This window comes from Rhincodon typus, chromosome 9 (genome assembly GCF_021869965.1).
Source record: "Rhincodon typus isolate 14 chromosome 9, sRhiTyp1.1, whole genome shotgun sequence".
In the NCBI taxonomy this organism is placed as follows: domain Eukaryota; kingdom Metazoa; phylum Chordata; class Chondrichthyes; order Orectolobiformes; family Rhincodontidae; genus Rhincodon; species Rhincodon typus.
Genome location: NC_063340.1, coordinates 16,677,985 through 16,697,684, shown reverse-complemented (window position 1 = coordinate 16,697,684; position 19,700 = coordinate 16,677,985). Strand labels below are relative to the sequence as shown.

Genomic DNA, 19,700 nt, shown 5'->3' with positions numbered 1-19,700 from the left:
AGATTCCCACCCCTGTGGGTGAAAGTATTTTTTCTCCCATTGCCTCTATATCTCCTGCCATTTAACTTAAATCTACGCCCCCAATCATTGATCCTTCCACCAAGGGAAAAAGTTTCCTCCTGTCTATGACTCTCATAATTTTATACATATCAACCATGTCCTCCCTCTGTCTCCTCTACTCCAAGGAAAATAACCCTAGTCTATGCAATCTCTCTGTTCATAACTAAAACTCTCCAGCCCAGACAACATCCAAGTAAGCCTCCCATGCACCCTCTCCAGTGTCATCACATCCCTCCTATAATGTCGATTCCAGAACTGCGCACAATTCCAGCAGAACCTCCCTGCTCTTAAACTCTGCATTAACTATTAAAAGCAAATATCCCATATGCCACCTTAATCACTTTATCTGCCTGTTCTGCTACCATAAGGGACCACCTGTAGGCATGCATACCAAGGTCCCTCTAATGTTTCCCAATCATCTTGTATTTTCTTCCCTAGTTTGTCCTGTCCAAGTGCATCACCTCCCACTTATCTGGAATGAATTCTATTTCCCACTGATCAGCCATCTCACCAGCCCATCTACATCCTCCTGTGATCCAAGAGTCTCACTGTCCTTCTCACTATTTAGCATTCCACCAATTTTTATCATCTGCGAACTTTCTGATACCCTCTCCTACATTCAAGTCTAAGTCATTTTTATATACCACAAACAGGGCCCCAATACTGATCCCTACAGAACCTCACTGAGCCAGGCTTCCAGTCGCTAAATACCCCTTGACCATCACATTCTGCTTCCTGCCACTCAGCCAATTCTGGATCCAACTTACCAAATTTCCTTGGATCCTGTGGCCCCTTACCTTTGCTGTCAGTCTCCCATGCGGGACTTTATCAAAAGCCTTGCAGATAGACCGTGTTGAAAGCATTGTCCTCATCTACATACCTGGTCACTTTTTCGAAAATTCAAACAAGTTGGTGAGACCTGATCTCCCTTTGATAAAACCATGCTGCCTGCCCCTGATTAATCGTATCTCTCCAAGGGCAAATTAATTCTGTCCCTGAGGATTGCTTCTAATTTCCCTACCACTGAGGTTAGACTGACTGGTCTATCGTTTCTTGGTTTATCCCTTCTTAAATAATGGTACCATATTGGCTGTCCTCCAGACCTCTAGTACCTCTTTTGTGGCCAGTCAGGAATTGAAAATTATTGCTCACGCCCCTACTATTTGCCTCACTCAGCTAACTGGGATATATTTCATCCAGCCCTGGAGATTTATCTACTTTTAAGCCTGCCAAACCACTCAGAACCTTCTCCCTGTCTATGCTAATTTCTTTAACTGCATCACAGATCCTCTCCCTGATTACTGTACCCACTTTGTTCCTTAACACTGACACAAAATATTTGTTTCGAATCCTACCTACATCATCTGGCACACATTACCGCAGTGATCCTTAATGGGGCCTACTGTTTCCCTAGTTTTTATTATTCTTAATGACCTTATTAAAAAACTTAGGATTTTCCTTTATTTTACCTGCTATTATTCTTTCATGCCCGCTTTTTGCTCTTTTAATTTCCTTTTAAAGTTTCCTCTTGCATGTTCTGTACTCCTGTAGGGCTTCTGTTGTTTTAAGCCCTTGGTGTTTGCTATAAACCTCCCTTTGTCTTTTTATCCCTGTATATCTCTTGATATTCAGGATTCACAGGAATTGTTGGTCCCACGCTTTGTCTTTTTTGGAACAAAGGCAAAGATTCCCTAGCTTGATATTAACATCAGAGTGTGGAATGAGCTGGAAAATGGATGTGGCTACAGGTGGTGGTCAACTCCAGTTCTGGTGATGATGACCCACAACACTTCGTGGTTGCCCAGTTTTGAGTTTCTGAATCTGTTCAAAGTCTGTGCCATTTACCACATGATAGTCCTAAACACTATAAGGTGAACCCTCAGTGTGAAAATGGAACTTCATCTCCAAGATGACTATACGGTGGTCACTCCTACGATTATTGTTGTGGACAGATGCATCTGAGGCTGGCAGATTGGTGACGTTGAGGTCAAGTGTTTTTTTTCCCCCCTCTTGTTGGTTCCAACGCCACCTGTTGGAGACCCAGTCTAGTAACTATGTCCTTCTGGATTCTGCCAACTTGCTCAGCAGACTGAACTACAGTTCATCAAAGTCCCCCACCCTACATTCTGTGTTCTTGCCGCCTTATGAAGTGCTGTTCAACTTGGGGACGTGCTGATTCATCAGCTGATGGGAAGTGATAGGTAGTAATCAACAGGAGATTTCCTGACCTGATGCTGTAAGATTTTCTGGGGCATGGAGTCAATAATGAGGACTTCCAGGGCAACTCCATCCTGACTGTATACGACTTTGCCACCATCTCTGATAGGTCTATCCTGTCACAGGGACAGGATATACCCAGGGATGGTGATGGTGGTATCTAGGACATTGTTAAATATGATTCTAAGCATATGATTGTATCAGGCTGTTGCTTGAGAAGTCTGAGCCAGCTCTCCCAATGTTGGCAGTAGCTCCCAGATTATTAGTAAGGTGGACTTTGCAGGGTTGACTTGGTTGTGTTTGCTGTTGTCGTTTCTGATGCTTAAATTGTTGCTGGGTGGTCTGTCCATCTTCACTCCTGTGGACTTTTATTCACTAATATTGCACGTACAACAGAGTGGCTTGCTAGACCATTTCAGAGTGAACAGCATTTCTGTCAGCCTGGAGTCACATGTAGGCCAGACTAGGGAAGAGATAGTGTTCACTTTTAATGTCACTTTCCCTTGTTTAACAGAGTCAACATCTGAAGTCACAGGTGGTGGAGACAGAGATTGAAATTTAGGCCACCCACCTTATCCTGTGACCCCACTGATAGAAAATGTGGCAGCTCATTCAGCATCCAATGTAGTTCTCCTCCCACAAAAATTCATTGCTATCACAACAAAAATTGGTTACTGATGGAAAGAATAATTTGCCTTTGAAAGTAGCCTGTCAAAAACAGCTTCATTTGATCAATAAATACTGGTCAGAAAGGAACTAACTCTCATGGAACGAGCAGCTAATTCAAATTTTGAATCATTTTTATTAGAAAAAAAAATCACCATAATTGTTTTCTGATTGGACCATCTCCTCCTTTCATGATGTCTAGCATGGTCGATGTGGGATTCCGACAGTCCTGGTACAGAGGTATGCAGAAGACCTAGGACGTGCTGTCGAGCATGTGGCTGCCACTATGGAGCTTGTGAGAGTTAGAGAGCTCCGCAAGCAGCATCGAATGGCAGTGAGTATTACAACCAATTAATTTTACATCAGTGAGTGTTGTTGTCCCTTCATCCCACTACCCCCACCCCCTTGGTACCGGCTGATGTCCTCTTTCCCCCAGTCCCATCACCCTTTATCCCCTCACCCCACCACTTGCAGCCCTTACCCTCACATCCTGTGTACAAGTTGGCTGCTGCCTTTGTGTTACAACTGTGAGAGCATTGCAGAAGCGCTTTATGGGCTGTCAATTGCATGCTTATGAAAGGTGCTAAACAAATGCAGGATTGCTCTTCGTTGTTACAATACAGACAATTTTCCCAATTGTTTATTTTGTTTGAAACTTCAATGTGGACATAGTAAATTCCAGTACAGAGAACTAATTGTCACGCAACCACATTACGGGAGATTTTATTTATCAAAAATCTGAAACTATCTATCATTTACATAGGAAATTCAATAAAATGTGATCGCAAACTGATGGGGAAATCTAATTACAGTATGGCAAATTTACATTGGTCTTACCCATGATATATGTTGACTGAGGATGAAACTATATAGGATAAAGAATACAATGAGTTACTTTGAAGCAGGGACAGAATAAATTTACCGATCCTGGTCCATTCAACCTCCAATAACCATTCATTTAGTGTACTTACTGAAATGTTGCTGATACTTTGGAGCACTACAAAAGATGTCAGTGGCCAAGAGACATAATTCAGTGTCACTGACGACCTATTTCTTTTGTCTGATGTCTAGATTCCAAGTTCCTTTGATAAGATGAGCAGAAATTCTACAGCCCTAGAAATATCTAATGAGCCTTCAAGGAGCTGATCTCCATAGAACTGCCATGTGGATCATTACATCCTCAGCACCTCTGCATCAATTAGAGGAGTCATTTACAAACAGCTTTCAATTATTGGAATCGAAGGCCTAGCATGCCACAAGAGTACCTGTTACGTGCACTGTGTGTCCTTCAATATTTCATCTGTTTCTGTGACAGACTTGATACTGCGGAAGTTGTTGATAAAGCAACAGTTCAATTTTCAAAAAGTAGGCAAAGGAAGCAGAGTTGAATTAAAAGGCTGGCCATAAACTTGCTCTTGGTAGGTAGGTAGGTATTTCTCTTAGCTGGGAAAACCAAGTTTCCACCAATTTTATAGCACTGAGGAAATTGCCAGCATTTAGCTCAGACTAAGTCACATTCAATCCTAGATTCAAGAAATTAGCCACTGCAGTTTCAAATAATCAAGTATAGTTTTGAGTCCTATGCCCAGATTGTACAAAACACGGTTGTTGAAGTGCAGGTGAGGCCCATTCTAGACTCATACTTGGTGTTTGAAGGTCTCTTTCATTGTCTAATCTAGACCATACTCTGTGTGAAAATCCCTCTCACTCCCTGGATTATTATCTGATAGTACTTGCTTTGCATCACTCAACAAACATCACAAATTCAAAGTATCTTAGAAGTAAAAATGTGTCATAACTCTGAAGCTTAAAATATGCCCATTTAATGTTTTGTGATGATACCAGGTTATTGGGTGCTGTTGTCAGTTTTGGGCCTGTCTGTATCCTGTCAATACTCTGTTGTATGTTGCCTTATGATTGCAGTGAAACTTGAATCTTGTAAAGTAGTAAAGGACTTGGGGTGATCCAGAAGTAATTCTTTACGTTCCAATATGTTCATGTATATTTGAGATCGATGAAATGTTTATCTTGTAGAATTGTAGAAACTACAGTACAGCAACAGCCCATCTGCCCTCGTAGCTGCTGTATTAGATGTTAAACTGGAGTTCCATCCTGCAAATCTGTTTCCCAACAATTTGCCCATTATTGTTGACCACAAATGCCAGGAATCTTACTCTGGTTAAAGAAGAATTCTTCTGTGTCTTTGGTTCCAGTGTCAGTTTCCTTCAATTAGAACAGGTTGGAATTTGTTCTGTTAGGCCTTTCAAAAGCACAAGGGAATTAGCACAAGGGAATGTAATTCCCTTGTGGTCAGCAGAAACTCCTCAGAACATTTGGTAACAATTGCCCCACCTCCCACCATGAAGGGGGCTTGGTGCCTTCACTGACCAGAATCTCCTCTACTTATTGCACACTCCAGCAGAAAGTAGGTAATGTCCCAACTCCCAGTATCTTCCCCCTACCCATAGATCCACATACCCACCACACCACTTGTACCAGATACCATAATTGCAGATCCTAGATATTTCACTAATGTAATAACACAGTCCTATTGTTTGATGTACAAGAGTTCTGTATAACTAACTCAAAGTCTTTAATTATTACGTCATATTTCCCCACATAGCATTTTAATGATACTGGAAGCTCTATCGTGTCAATTGCAGTGTTTTTTAATATAAGCTTCTGATTCTCCTTTTTGCTTTGATGTTACTTAAGAACTGGATCATGTGTCATGGACATCTGGTCAAAGTGTAAGACTCATCATAAATGTTGATAGCAAATTGAAAATATTGAAAAGCAGCACAAAATTAAACTGATGCACTTTGTGTATTTGAGAATATTTAAGTAACTTATTATATGTTTCCCTAACAATGTAAGTAACTATAACATACTGGTTGCAAAACATGCTTATAAAGTGTAGTCAATTGAAGGTATACCTTATTAATGTGAGGTATGTATGTGTAAATATTCTTATCCGTTCCATTTAGCAGAATAATATTGAAATGTTTTTCAATAAAGTAACATTTGGATGAATTTGAGTTTTCTTGAAAAAGCAAAAGTTACTCATTTCCACTCAAGTTCAATTAAGGCTTTAACAACAGCTGGTATTTCATTATGCTGCAGCTGATGGTAATACTGGACAACCCAGACTCTAGAGTAGAACCTGGATTGATAGACAATAAGTTTTACTTTTGCAATTTGCTTGCCATGGAAGTCAGTGACTGAGTATATTCAGGAAAAACTGCCAGTGTATTTCTAACAAAAGAACATAACTTTATTACACAAGAGGAAAAAAATGTATAAAAGACATTTTAGAAAGATCTTATCGTGAACAGTGAAAATAAGGTTTCAAGCCTTTTCCCAAGCAATGCGCTTTTTAGATACTGAGCCTGAGTGAAGTATTGATCCTGTTTTCAATTTAACTTATTACTGAACAGACAAGATTGCAAGCATTTCTTTCTGGGAATTTGCTGTACGTTCATCTGGTCGGATTCTCTCCATTTAATTCCAAAACACAGGCTAACTCGTTAACTTTTCTCTGATGATTTGGCTGCTAAACAGCACATTTGGAGGTATGGATCTTATTTGAACTGATTCTGGCTGTTCTTTCTCCAGATTATAAAAGCTCAACTTAGTAAATGCTTCACAAGTTACCTCATCAGGTAGCTTGTGTAGCTGTTTAGCTTGGGTCTCATGACCTATTGGAAATGTTGTTTTGACCCAAAGCTAAACAGTATGAGCTGTGACCCTTAAAACGAGTCACCTTCGCAGAACTGAAAACCCATTTACCTCCACTTTCAGATCAAAGTTCCCAAACAATCACACACCTTAAACATTCACTATAAATTACATTATACTTTCATTTGGTTAAGCTTACCAAAGTTATTCACAGGACCATTAACACCACATGACATTGAGCCTCATGTGGAGATAATGAAGGAAGATGACCGAAAGCTTGAACAAAGAGGTAGGTTGTATGGAGCATTTCAAAGGAGGCTAGTAAATGGAACTCAGAGCTACACCTTGACAGCTCAAGGTATCATTACTGATGGTGGGGCAAACAAAACAGGTTTCCAAGAGGCAAGAGATTTGGAGGATTTGAGAGCTGGGGGATGCTACAATGATAGGGAGGGTGAGGTCATACAGAAATTTCAAAGCCAGGATGAGAATTTTTAAATTAATACATTGCTGGTGATGGAACCCAGGGGCAGGGATAGAGAAGCTGGCTGAACAGAAAATGATGCAACCAATTTTTGAATAATTTTAGGTTTACAGAGAATCTCACTTGTGATTTCTTAGTACTTTTACTGGTAAAATATTGGCCACTATAAGCATAGCTAAAACAATGGGAATTCAGTGTTTCCAAAGTGGATCACTAATTCGGCTAACTATCAAAAGGTTGAACATCTATAATGTTATGCAGACTCTCAGTTCGGAGTCCAGATGGGGCATTAGATAGGCTTGATGCTAGCTAAAGTTTATAAAAAGATGTGTGCACAAGTACCTCTCCCTGAAAGAATTACATCATCGAGCACAGAGGAGGCCACTTGGCCCACTGTGTCCGTGCCAGCTCTCTACAAGAACAATGCGTTTAATGCCACTCTTTTTTTTCTCTTCCCTATACCCATACAAGTTTCCTGTCTCCCACCCCACCAATTCGTGATCCTGGTTTCTTTTGAAAGTCATCATTGGACCTGAATCCACCCACACATACAGGCAGCGTTTTTCAGATCTAAATGATGCACTGCATGATCAAGCAGTGAAGAGAAGGAGTGAGGGTTGAAGTGCAGGAGATGGGCTGGACACGGCTAAGGGACATGTTGGGCATGGTAATAGGGAATCTTTGGTTGAGGATAAAGGTGGATATTTCTGAGGACACCTCTTTTTCCACCCCCCCCTCCCCTCCCCTCCCCCAACTGCAGAAAGTGGTATCATCAGAACAGATATGACAACGATGGAGAAACTGGGAGAAAGGAACAGAATCTTTACAGGAAGTAGGGTGTGAGCATGTGAAGTTGAAGTAACTGTGGGAGTCAGTAGGTTTGTAATAGAAATTGGTGTGGAGATGCCAGTGTTGAACTGGGGTGGACAAAATCAGAAGTCACATTACACCAGATTATAATCCAACAGGTTTATTTAAAATCATAAATTTTCAGAGCAACGCTCCTTCCTCCGGTGAAGTGGAGGGAGTCACAGAATATATAGGCAGAGAGATAATCGCAAGATAATTCCAAGTAATTAAGATTGTAAATAGATAAGAACAAACAGTGCCAACAGGCTGAATAACAAGTCTTTGCAGGTGACCAAGTGTGTCAAATGGTGTGAGTAAGTGTCAACAGCTGAATAACAACTGAAGGAGCGACCTATGAGCTGATTAATTAAGGCAGAGAGATTACAAATAATCAAAAATAAGATGGTGCTAGAGACAAACCAAACGTTTGTAATAAAAAGGGCAGGTATTAGTGTTGCATGACAAGGGTCTAACCAAAGTAACAAATAATCAAAAACTGTGCAAACTAATTAAGGTAGAGAGGTAATCATAAGTAATCAAAGTAATGGTGTCAAACAGAACAGTGAGGAAGATGTTACAAACTCAGAATAATACGGTGGTGTTACGTGTAGCATGACATGAATCCAAGATCAGGGTTGAGGCCATCCTCATGAATACAGAACTTGGCTATCAGTTTCTGCTCGGCGATTCTGTGTTGTGTATCTTGAAAGCCGCCTTGGAGGACGTTACCTGAAGATTGGAGGCTGATTATCCTTGACCGCTAAGGGTTCACTTTTTATTCAGCTGTTGACACTTCACTCAGCTTTTGGTACTCTTGATCACCTGCAAAGACTTGTTATTCAGCCTGAGAACACTCTCCTCACACAATTTGTACTTATCTGTCCACACACTTAATTATCTGGAGTTATCTTGCCATTATCTCTCTGCCTATATATTCTGTGCCTGTACGCCTCCCTCCACTTCACTTGATGAAGGAACCATGCATCAAAAGCTTGTGATTTTAAATAAACCTGTTGGACCATAACCTGGTGTTGTGTGACTTATGGATATTGGTAGCCAGCCTCTCCCCAGAAATGGGAACAGATGTCGAGGAAGGGAAGGGAGGAATTGAAGCTGGACCAAGTAAACGGGAGGGCAAGGTGGAAATTGGAAGTGAAATTGATAAACTTTCCAGTTCAGAATGAGAGACGGAAGCAGCACTGATGATACCATCAATATCCCAGAGAAACAGTTGTCAGTGGGGCCTAGAGTAGGACTGGAATAAGGGATGTTCCACTTATCCCTCAAACAGACAGGCATAACAGGGGCCCATGTGGGTACCCATGACCACACCTTTCACCTGAAGAGGGAGAGAGGTACTAAAGGAGCAGTTATTCAAAGTGTGGATAAGCTCAGCCAGGCAGAGGAGGGTGGTGGAAGATAGGGATGGATCAGGCCTTTCTTTCCAGAAAGAAGTAGTGAGCCCTGAGACTATCCTGATGAGGGATACACGTATGAAGGGATTGCACATCCATGGTGAAGACAAGGCAGCAGGAGCCTGCAAACTGGAAATTCTGACACTGGCAGAAGAATCGGGGATGTAAGTGGGAAGGGACCGGACAAGGGGAGAAAAAAATCAAGATGAGCTAGGAAAAAATAAGTTCTGTGGGGCTAGAGTGGGGAGAATCAATGGGTCTGGCTAGGCAGACCTGTTTGTGAATATTTGGGGAGCATGTAGAAGAAGGCTGCACGGATTTGGGGGACTGTGAGCTGGGAGGCTGTCATAGGGAGATCCCTGAATGAAGTGAGGTTGGTGACAGCTGTGGAGACAATGGCCTGATGCTTAATGGTGGGGTCATGGTCCAGGGGGAGGTGTCTAAGAGCTAGCACTCAGCCTTCCCAATGTAGAGATCAGTATGTCAGACAACAGCACCACCCTTGTTGGCACACTTGATTACAAAGTCGGGATTGGATCTGAGAGCATGGAGTGCATCCATTTCAGAGGGAGATAGGTTCAAATGGGTGAGGGAGGCAGTCTCAGCTTGAAGAACAGCATCTGATTTTCCGCTTAGGAACCCTGCAGCCTCTAGGACTCATCATCAAGTTCAATAACTTTAGAGCCTGATTCCAACCTTCCATGTCTTTTTACCCAACCTCACCCCAGTGCTGTTATGACATGGGTTTCTCTTAGCTCCAGCTAACCCCTTTTGATCCACTCTCAGGTCTATTATCAGACTCCATGCAATAAAAAAAATTGCTTAAGAATAGCAGAAGCTGAAAATCAAAAACAAAAACTGAAATTGCTGGGGAATAGCCCTGGCAGAAGAAAGGAATAAAGAGAGAACTTTTGAATTTTGGAAGTTGAAACTGAAAAGTAAAAGTTGACTTAAAATGAAGGAGTTTAAACATTCATATCCTGAAGTTGTGAGCACTTGTGTGCAAGATTCACATCTGAAATGGCCAATGATTATGAGCTTGTTCATAAATCAAAGCTTAGCTTCCAACATCAATTTCAGTCTGTAAGGGATAGAAATTAGGGAAAAGAGAAATCCTCAGGTGGTAGAGGAAAAGGAGATATCATTGAAGATAGTAAAAAATTGTTTACCGCAGGGTAAAAAAGAAGCTCATGAGGTGGGGAAGAGAGATAAATAAACCTCAGGTGTTTTTGTCATAATAAAGTAGCACACATGAAGTTGCAATGTTGGTGGTTTAAAAAATGCACTGGGAAGATGGATACGGGAAAACAGGAGAAGCCAATGGATTTTGTTGAAGTGGTAAAGGAAGGCACAGTAGAAGCCAAAAAGCTGCACCAGAATGTACAACCTGATCAGGAGTTGGTTGAGAGGAAAGTCCCAGATCTCTTTAAAGAATTTACTTTCATGGGTAAGGTTTACTCATCTGTGCCAGGAGGAGCAGGTAAAGAAGTAAGATTTTAAGAAATACGAGAACAAGTCAATCTCTGATGGTGAGAGATGAGGAAATATGTAATTCAGAAGTAGTATTGCCAGAAAAGGTGGTACTGGAATTCATGGTGAGAAGGGCAGTGTTCCATTATATAAGGGAAGACTGGAGAGTCCAGTGAAAAGTGGTGAAGTGGTGGTAGGAGAAATAGAGAAATTCTTGGTTCCAGAGACACAGTTTATCCTCAGTTATGATATAGCTGGATCACAGGTGGAAGTGATGCCCACTGTGAATGAAAAGCCACTGAGGTGTTAAAGGAAGTATATCCTGGGATTTTTCTGACTGGGTGTTAACAAGGTCTCAAAGCAATTGGTTGAAACAGAAGGAAACATTAAGGAGTAAAGATAAGGAAGTTAAAGTTCAATTATCAGAAACTGTTCCATTAAAGATTGAGAAAAAAAAAACAAGATAAGGTGGAGGATAAATTGGATATATTTAGTTCAGAGAACTTAGCTGAATTACAACAGAAAGATTTAAAAAAGTGAAGCAGTTGTATCAAAAAGCAATCACCAAAGCAGAATCTAAGTGTAGCCCAGATGGTTATTATCTTAAAAATGAAGTCATGTTGAGGAATGCAGACCATAGTGAATTCAGGCACATGAGAAATGGGCAGATGTTCATCAAGTTGTATTGCCCGTGGGTTATGGAAAGGAGTTGTTGCAGGTAGTACGTCAATTACCAGTAGGAGGTCATTTGGGAGTAAGGAAAACTCATGCAAAAATACAAAAACACTTTTATCGGCCTGAACTGCATAAAGATGTGGTTGAATTTTGCTGGGCATGTCATTTGTGTCAGGTAATAAAAACACCTCAGGCAGTGATAAAACCAGTACCCTTAGTACCCACTCCAGCATTTGAGTAATCTTTTACAAGAATCTTAATTAATTGCATAGGACCCCTCCCTAAAACAAAAAGAGGGAATCGGTGATAACAAGGTGTAGAGCTGGATGAACACAGCAGGCCAAGCAGCATCAGAGGAGCAGGAAGGCTGATGTTTCGGGCCTAGACCCTATAACTCTATGACTATGACTCCATGACTACCCACAGAAATACAATTGGATCAGGGATCAAAATTTACATCAAAGTTATTCAAGGAAATTATGGATAGCTTAGAAATAAAATGATTCAAATCCACTGTGTACCATCCAGGATCACAGCTGGGGAGGAAGGTTAGAACGGTGCCATCAAACTTTCAAGACAATGTTGAGGGCCTATAGTCAAGACTATCCAGAGGATTGGGATAAAAGAATTCTATTTGTACTTTTTACAATTAGGGATGCACCTAATTAATTAATTAAATTCAGTCCATTTAAATTAGCATTTGGGCATGAGGTGAGAGGACCACTGAAATTAATTCAGAAAAAAGTTGGTGAGTAGGATTTCAGAGACTACATATTGGACCGTGTGTCAAATTTTAGAGTGAGATTAAATAGAGCAGTTGAGTTCACTCAACTGCATTTAAAAGTAGCACAGCTTGTGATGAAACAGAAAGCAGACCAAAGATCTCAAATACGTAATTTCACTGGTGGAGGTGGTGTTAGTATTACTACCAGGAGTAGGTGAATCTTTAAAGGCAAGATTTAGTGGGCCTTAACAAATCAAAAGGAAAATTGATGGAAGTGAGTTATTTGATAAGAACTCCAGATAGAGGGAAGAACTCACTGAATGTGTCATGTGAATGTGCTCAAACAATATTTTCATAGGGAAGGAAAACAAAAGAACGTGTTACTGGTTAAAACTCAGAGTGAAGAACTAAATCCAAATGATTCTGAATTTGATATTCTTCAAATTAAATTGGACATGGGCCAAATTCTCAAAATTGGGCTAAATTATTGAGTTGCCTTCCAGAGGAAAATCAAAATGACCTGAAAGAGTTATTACAAACACATCGATAGTTATACGGAAATAAGCTGGGAAGTACTAATCTAATTATGCATGGTGTAGATTTAGAAAATGCTGTTCCAATTAAGCAACATCCTTATAGGCTTAATCTGCTAAAATTGACACAGGTTAAAAAAGAAATTGAAAATGTGCTCAGAGATGACATAATTGAAGTGATTTACAATGAATAGACCTCACCCGTAGAGATGGTGCCAAAATCAGTATGCACCTACAAGTATGTATGGATAATCACAATGTCAATGCTGTTACAAAATCTTATCCATGTCCGATTCCATGTTTGGAATACTGTATTGAGAAGGTGGGACAAGCAACTTTTATTTCAAGGTTGAACTTGCTCTGAGAATACTGGCAGGTACCTTTATCCGAAACAGCAAAGGAAATTTCAGCTTTTGTGACACTAAATGAACTTTACCAATTTAAATTCATGCCACTTGGTATGAAGAATGCACCAGCCACAATTCAAAAACTAATCAATAAGGTCATTTCAGGATTACCTAATTGAGTGGTATATGTAGATGATCTGATTACTTTTAGTCACACATGGAAGGAACGTGGGAGCATCTAGCAGAATTATTTGATCAACTTCCGGAGGCATGCTTGGTGGTAAACTTGGCTAAGAGTGAGTTCGCAAAAGCCCCCAAGTCACATTCCTAGGTCATACTATTGGACGTGGACAGGTGGACCCAAGGGATGTGAAAAGAAAGGTTATTGGGGATTTTCCCATGCCATCGAAGAAGAGGGAAGTACTGCAATTCCTGGGACTGAGTGTTTTTTATTTGTACTGAATTTTAGCAGTGTGGTTGCTTCACTGACTGACCTGTTGAACAAGTGCTGAAAACTTCAGTGGATGGTGATTTGTCAGAAGGCATTTGATAATCTGAAAGCTGTGTCAACAACTGCTCCAGTGTTAGCAACACCTAACTACACAAAGTCATTCAAGGTGGCTATTGATGCGAGCTATTGGGGTATCAGTGCTGTACTCTTACAAGAGGATGACGAGAGGATAGAAAGATCTATTGGGTATTTCTCCCAAAAGTTGAATATTCATCAAATAAATATTTCACCATTGAGAAAGAGCTCTTGAGTTTGACATTGACATTGCAATACTTCAACATTTATGTTACCAGTAATGTGTCTGAGACAATTGTACTGATCATAACCTCATAACATTTTTGGAAAAATTTAAGGAGAAAAATACCAGATGGTTTAGATGGTCTTTAATCTTACTGCCATTTGATTTGAAAATTTAAACGTAGCAGAATGAGAGAACATAATTGCTAACGTGTTGTCACAACTTTGATGAAGGAAAGCGGAGATGCTTGGTGGGGAAAGAAACAGACTGAGATGGACTGTAGTATTGAATGTTTGCATGCTTAGGTTTAATGTAATGTATTTATAAAATGTACAGTAAATGAAGCCGTCTTTGTATATTGATGGGTCTTTTTTCAAAGGGGTTTGACAATATGTACCTTTAAGAGAGATTTGTTCTGTTCTGTTTCTCTTGAAGAGGCATAATGTAAACTTGGTGCTGAGGTGTCAGCTCCAAGGAAAGCAAAGTAAGTAGTTTTGGGTTTTGTTTTTAGCATGGATAAATGAAGCATGAGTGGGTGGAATCAGTCTCTCACAGACACAGGGATTTAGATTTTGCTTTCAGTTGAAGTTGGGTTTTTTTGGAGTTGATGCTACTCGATATAGCTCTCTCTCTGCTGCTACAAAGCTTGAGTTCTCCCTCTACTGCTAGATTCATTCTGTCAGCATTCCTTCTCCTGGACCGGAGAGGATAGCAAGTGAGGGAAATCTTTTTTGCTGAATTTGCCTTTGCCAAGGGTGTGTATATGGGATCCTGCTATATTGGAATAGTTGATGAGTCATATTTTGATAAGTATTTTGATAGAGTTAAAGTTATGCTTTTTTTTTGTTTGTATTTTATCTGTGGTATAAGAATAAAGTGTGCTTTGCTTATGCCTCGTAGTTTGACCAATCGAATTGCAGCCAGAATACAGCAACTTACACTTGCCACTAAATTAGATAAAAGTTAGGGTCTAGGCTATCTCCTTGACATGTTTTGAGGGGGTTTGGTCTGGTCCATAATAACCTACCCTTTTCATTTCTCTGTCTCTGGACTCCATTTCCACCTATCCACTCACTTCTCCCTACTCCCAATCTTGTCTTCAGCATAAATACCTATTTTTCTAGCTTCAATCAGTTCTGATGAATAATCACAGACTTGAAACATTAACCCTGCTTTCTTTCCACAGATGCTGCCAGACTGGCTGAGTTTCACCTGCAAATTCTGTTTTAGATTCGGATCTCTAGCATCCGCTTTGCTTTATTCCATTATAATTTCTTTGATGTTATATGTTTTTAAAAATATTTTACTTATTTTATATTTTATAGTCATACAGTATGCAAACAGACCCTTCAGTCCAACTTGTCCATGCCTGCCACATTTCCCAAACCAAACTAGTCCCACTTGCCTGCATTTGGCCCATATCCCTCTGAATCTTTTCTATTCATGTACTTGTCGAAATATCTTTTAAATGTTGTAACTGTACCTGCATATACCACTTCCTCTGGCGGTTCAATCCACATACGAACCACCCTCTGTGTGAAAATGTTGCTCCTCAGGTCCATTTTAAATCTTTCTCCTCTCACCTTAACAATATGCATCCTAGTTTTGAACTCCCCCAACCCAGGGAAAACACCTTTGCTATTCACCTTATCCTTGCTCCTCATGATTTTATAAACCAATAAAGTCATCCCTCAACCTCCTATGCTATGGTGAAAAATGTCCCAACCTATCCTCATAACTCAAACCCTCCAGTCCTGGCAAAATACTTGTAAATCTTTTCTGAATCTTCTCCAATTTACTAATATCCTTCCTATAGCAGGGCGCACTGAACTGTATACAGTACTCCAAAAGCGGCCTCACAACATCCTGTACAACCTCAACATGATGTCCCAACTCCTATACTCAATGGTCTGAGTAATGAAGGCAAGCATGCTAAATGCCTTCTTAACTACCCCGTCTACCTATGATGCAACTTTCAAAGGACTATGAACCAGAACCCCGAGGTCTCCCTGTCTGACAACACTGCCTGGGGCCCCAACCATTAATTGTATAAGTCCTGCCCTTGTTGGTTTTACCAAAATGCAATACCTTGCATTTATCCAAATTAAACTCAGCCCATTGACCTAATTGATCGATTTCTTTGTAATCATAGATAATCTTGTTGAGGTTGGTTGGCTCGCCAAGCTGGTTTGTTATTCCGCAGACGTTTCGTTACCGTGCTTGGTAACATCCTCAGTGTAGCCTCTGATGAAGTGCCGGTGTGTTTTCCTGCCTGGTTTTTAAACTCTGGGGTCCGTTGAGATGGATTGCCTCACTTCTGGGTTTCCTCCGTAGTGGAATGTATATGGGGTTGAGTTCAATGTGTTTATTAATAGCATGCTTCGTGGAGTGCCATGCTTCCAGGAATTCTTGTGCTTGTCTCTGCCTAGCCTGTCCCAGGATCTTGGTGTTGTCCCCGTTGAAGTCGTGGTTCTCCTTGTCCATGTGGATTGAGATGAGTGAGTATTGATCGTGTCTTTTTGTAGCCAGTTGGTGTTCATGTACGCTTGTTGTTAGTTTCCTTCCTGTTTGTCCGATGTAGTGTTTCTCACAGTCTCTGCAGGGGATCTTGTAGATGACATTGGTCCTGTCCATGGCAGGGAGTGGATCTTTAGTTCGGGTGAGCACTTGTCGTAGGGTTGATGTGGGCTTGTGTGCCACTCTGATGCCTAGCGGTCGTAGAAGTCTTGTGGTGAGTTCTGACGTGTTCCTGATATAGGGTAGTGTGATGAGTGTGTCGGGGCGTGTAGAATCTTTCTGATGCTGTTCCTGTAGGCATCTCCTGACCCAGTTCTTTGGATATCCATTATCCTTGAATACTTGGAAAGGGTATTCCTCCTCCTCTTGGCGTAGTTCCATGTTGCTGCAGTGTGTTGTTGCCCTTTTAAATAGTGTTTGCAAGCAGCTTCGTTTGTGTGTGCTGGGGTGGTTACTATTGAAGTTCAATACCTGGTCTGTGTGTGTGGCTTTTCGGTGTACTTTCGTTTGTAGTTCCCCATTTGTCTTGCGCTCTACCATGACGTCCAGGAATGAGAGTTGTTTGTTCTTCTCCTCCTCTCTGGTGAATTTTATTCCGAATTTCGACTGGGACAACACCAAGATCCTGGGACAGGCTAGGCAGAGACAAGCACGAGAATTCCTGGAAGCATGGCACTCCATGAAGCATGCTATTAATAAACACATTGAACTCGACCCCATATACATTCCACTACGGAAGAAACCCGGAAGTGAGGCAATCCATCACAACGGACCCCAGAGTTTAAAAACCAGGCGGGAAAACACACCGACGCTTCATCAGAGGCTGCACTGCCTGGAAAACAGCAGAACAAAACGGCTGCAAGATGGTAAATGACGCACACAACCGGCTCCACAAATACAACAGAGAAATTACGCACCAAAAAATGTTATTCGAGGAAGCTACCAAACAAGACTGGACAACCGACATGGAACGAGCCATTAACATCAGCCGACAGACCACAAGAGCCAAGAAAAGACAGACCCTGCAAGACAAGCTAACCACACTTACCCACAAAAACGACAACAACAGAACTGACACATGGATAAGGAACCTCTCCGACAGGAAACTGACAGACGCGGAAAAAGCCGTTCTCACCTGGGGACTGAACTACAACTACAGGGATGCCAACAAAACGGAATTCCTAGCTACACTGGAAGCCACAATCAAGACCAACAATATCAACGAAGAAACATAACAAACTATAAGACAGACAGTAGTCCCGACACTAACCAGAAAGAGGGAACTCAACACATGGGAAAGACAAGCCCTGGACAGATTAAAGAAGGACAAGAACATCACTCTACCACCTGCAGACAAAGGGCGCATGACAGTGATAATGAATAAAAAGGACTACATCTCCAAAGCACAAGCACTGCTCGCCGACGAGAACACATACCGACCAGTACAAACTGACCCGACACCACAACTAGGCAACAAAATCCTATACACGCTACAAAGACTCAAACAAACAGGACAGATCAACAAAACAGACTTCTTAGGAATGAAACCCAAAAGAACCAACACACCCTGATTCTACAGCCTCCCTAAAGTGCACAAGCTGGAAGTCCCCCTCAGACCCATAGTCTCCCTACCAGGCACTCCATCACACAGATTAGCCAGAGAACTACAAAGAAGACTCAAGCACCTAGTCAATAAATCACCCCACTCCATCCACTCAGCCCAAGAATTCCTCAACTCCATCAAAGACATAAAGATAGAGGACGAAGAGACCATGATATCATTTGATGTCACAGCCCTATTCACATCAATAGACATACCACTAGCAAGGGAAACAATGACAACACTACTTGAACAAGAACACGACCCCACTGAAACCATCTCCAAGGACAACATGCTTAAACTACTGGACTTGTGCCTGACCACCCACTTCACCTTCAACGGCCAAACATACGAGCAAATCAACGGGACACCCATGGGATCGCCTATCTCCGGACTCATAGCAGAAACAGTGATGCAAAGACTGGAAAGGACGGCCCTTCCGCAAATCCAACCTAAACTATGGATACGCTACGTAGACGTCACCTTCGTCATCATTAAACGGACCAAATTAGAAGATACACACAAACTCATAAACAACACCCTCACCGGAATAAAATTCACCAGAGAGGAGGAGAAGAACAAACAACTCCCATTCCTGGATGTCATGGTAGAGCGCAAGACAAATGGGCCTAGACCCTTCTTCAGAAATGGGGGAGGGGAAGGGCGTTCTGAAATAAACAGGGAGAGAGGGGGAGACAGATAGAAGATGGATAGAGGAGAAGATAGGTGGAGAGAAGACAGACAGGTCAAAGAGGTGGGGATGGAGCCAGTAAAGGTGTGTATAGGTGGGGAGTTAGGGAGAAGATTGGTCAGTCCAGGGAGGACGGACAGGTCAAGGGGGCGGGATGAGGTTAGTCGGTAGGAGATTTCAACTTCCCCTCCCATTCCGCAGACGACATGTCCATCCTGGGCCTCCTGCAGTGCCACAACGATGCCACCCGAAGGTTGCAGGAACAGCAATTCATATTCCGCTTGGGAACCCTGCAGCCCAATGGTATCAATGTGGACTTCACAAGCTTCAAAATCTCCCCTTCCCCGACCGCATCCCAAAACCAGCCCAGCTCATCCCTGCCTCCCTAACCTGTCCTTCCTCCCACCTATCCCCTCCTCCCACCTCAAGCCCCACACCCATCTCCTCCCTACTAACCTCATCCCGCCCCCTTGACCTGTCCGTCCTCCCTGGACTGACCTATCTCCTCCCTAACTCCCCACCTACACTCACCTTTACTGGCTCCATCCCCGCCTCTTTGACCTGTCTGTCTCCTCTCCACCTATCGTCTCCTCTATCCATCTTCTATCCGCCTCCCCCTCTCTCCCTATTTATTTCAGAACCCCCTTCCCCTCCCCCATTTCTGAAGAAGGGTCTAGGCCCGAAACGTCAGCCTTCCGGCTCCTCTGATGCTGCTTGGCCTGCTGTGTTCATCCAGCTCTACACCTTGTTATCTCAGATTCTCCAGCATCTGCAGTTCCTACTATCTCTGAAACTATTTCTGGAAGACCACCTGATGTTTTGCAGTTCCTCCTATCTCTGAAACTATTTCTGGAAGACCGCCTGATGTTGCTGCGGCGGAGCCGGAGCTGCAGAGGGCACTGTATTTGGAGGACCAGCCCTTGTTGCTGCGGCGGAGCCGGAGCTACAGAGGGCAGTGTTTCTGGTGGACCGGCCGTAGTTGTTGTGGCAGAGCCGGAGCTACAGAGGGCAGTGTTTCTGGTGGA

The 19,700-nt window shown here is 42.0% G+C and overlaps 1 protein-coding gene across 4 annotated transcripts in view; it reads left to right on the top strand.

The window, feature by feature from the left end:
* The window catches only part of sash1a (SAM and SH3 domain containing 1a), a 118,075-nt gene extending 112,099 nt beyond the window's left edge, over positions 1–5,976 (top strand). For all 4 annotated transcript variants that reach the window (XM_048601138.1, XM_048601137.1, XM_048601139.1 and 1 more), the window contains 2 exons: positions 3,146–3,277; positions 4,015–5,976. In XM_048601138.1, coding sequence (XP_048457095.1) covers positions 3,146–3,249 — 104 coding nt within the window. In that variant the 3' untranslated portion in view covers positions 3,250–3,277; positions 4,015–5,976. The remainder of the gene's footprint in view (positions 1–3,145; positions 3,278–4,014) is intronic.
* The last annotated feature ends 13,724 nt before the right edge of the window (positions 5,977–19,700 follow it).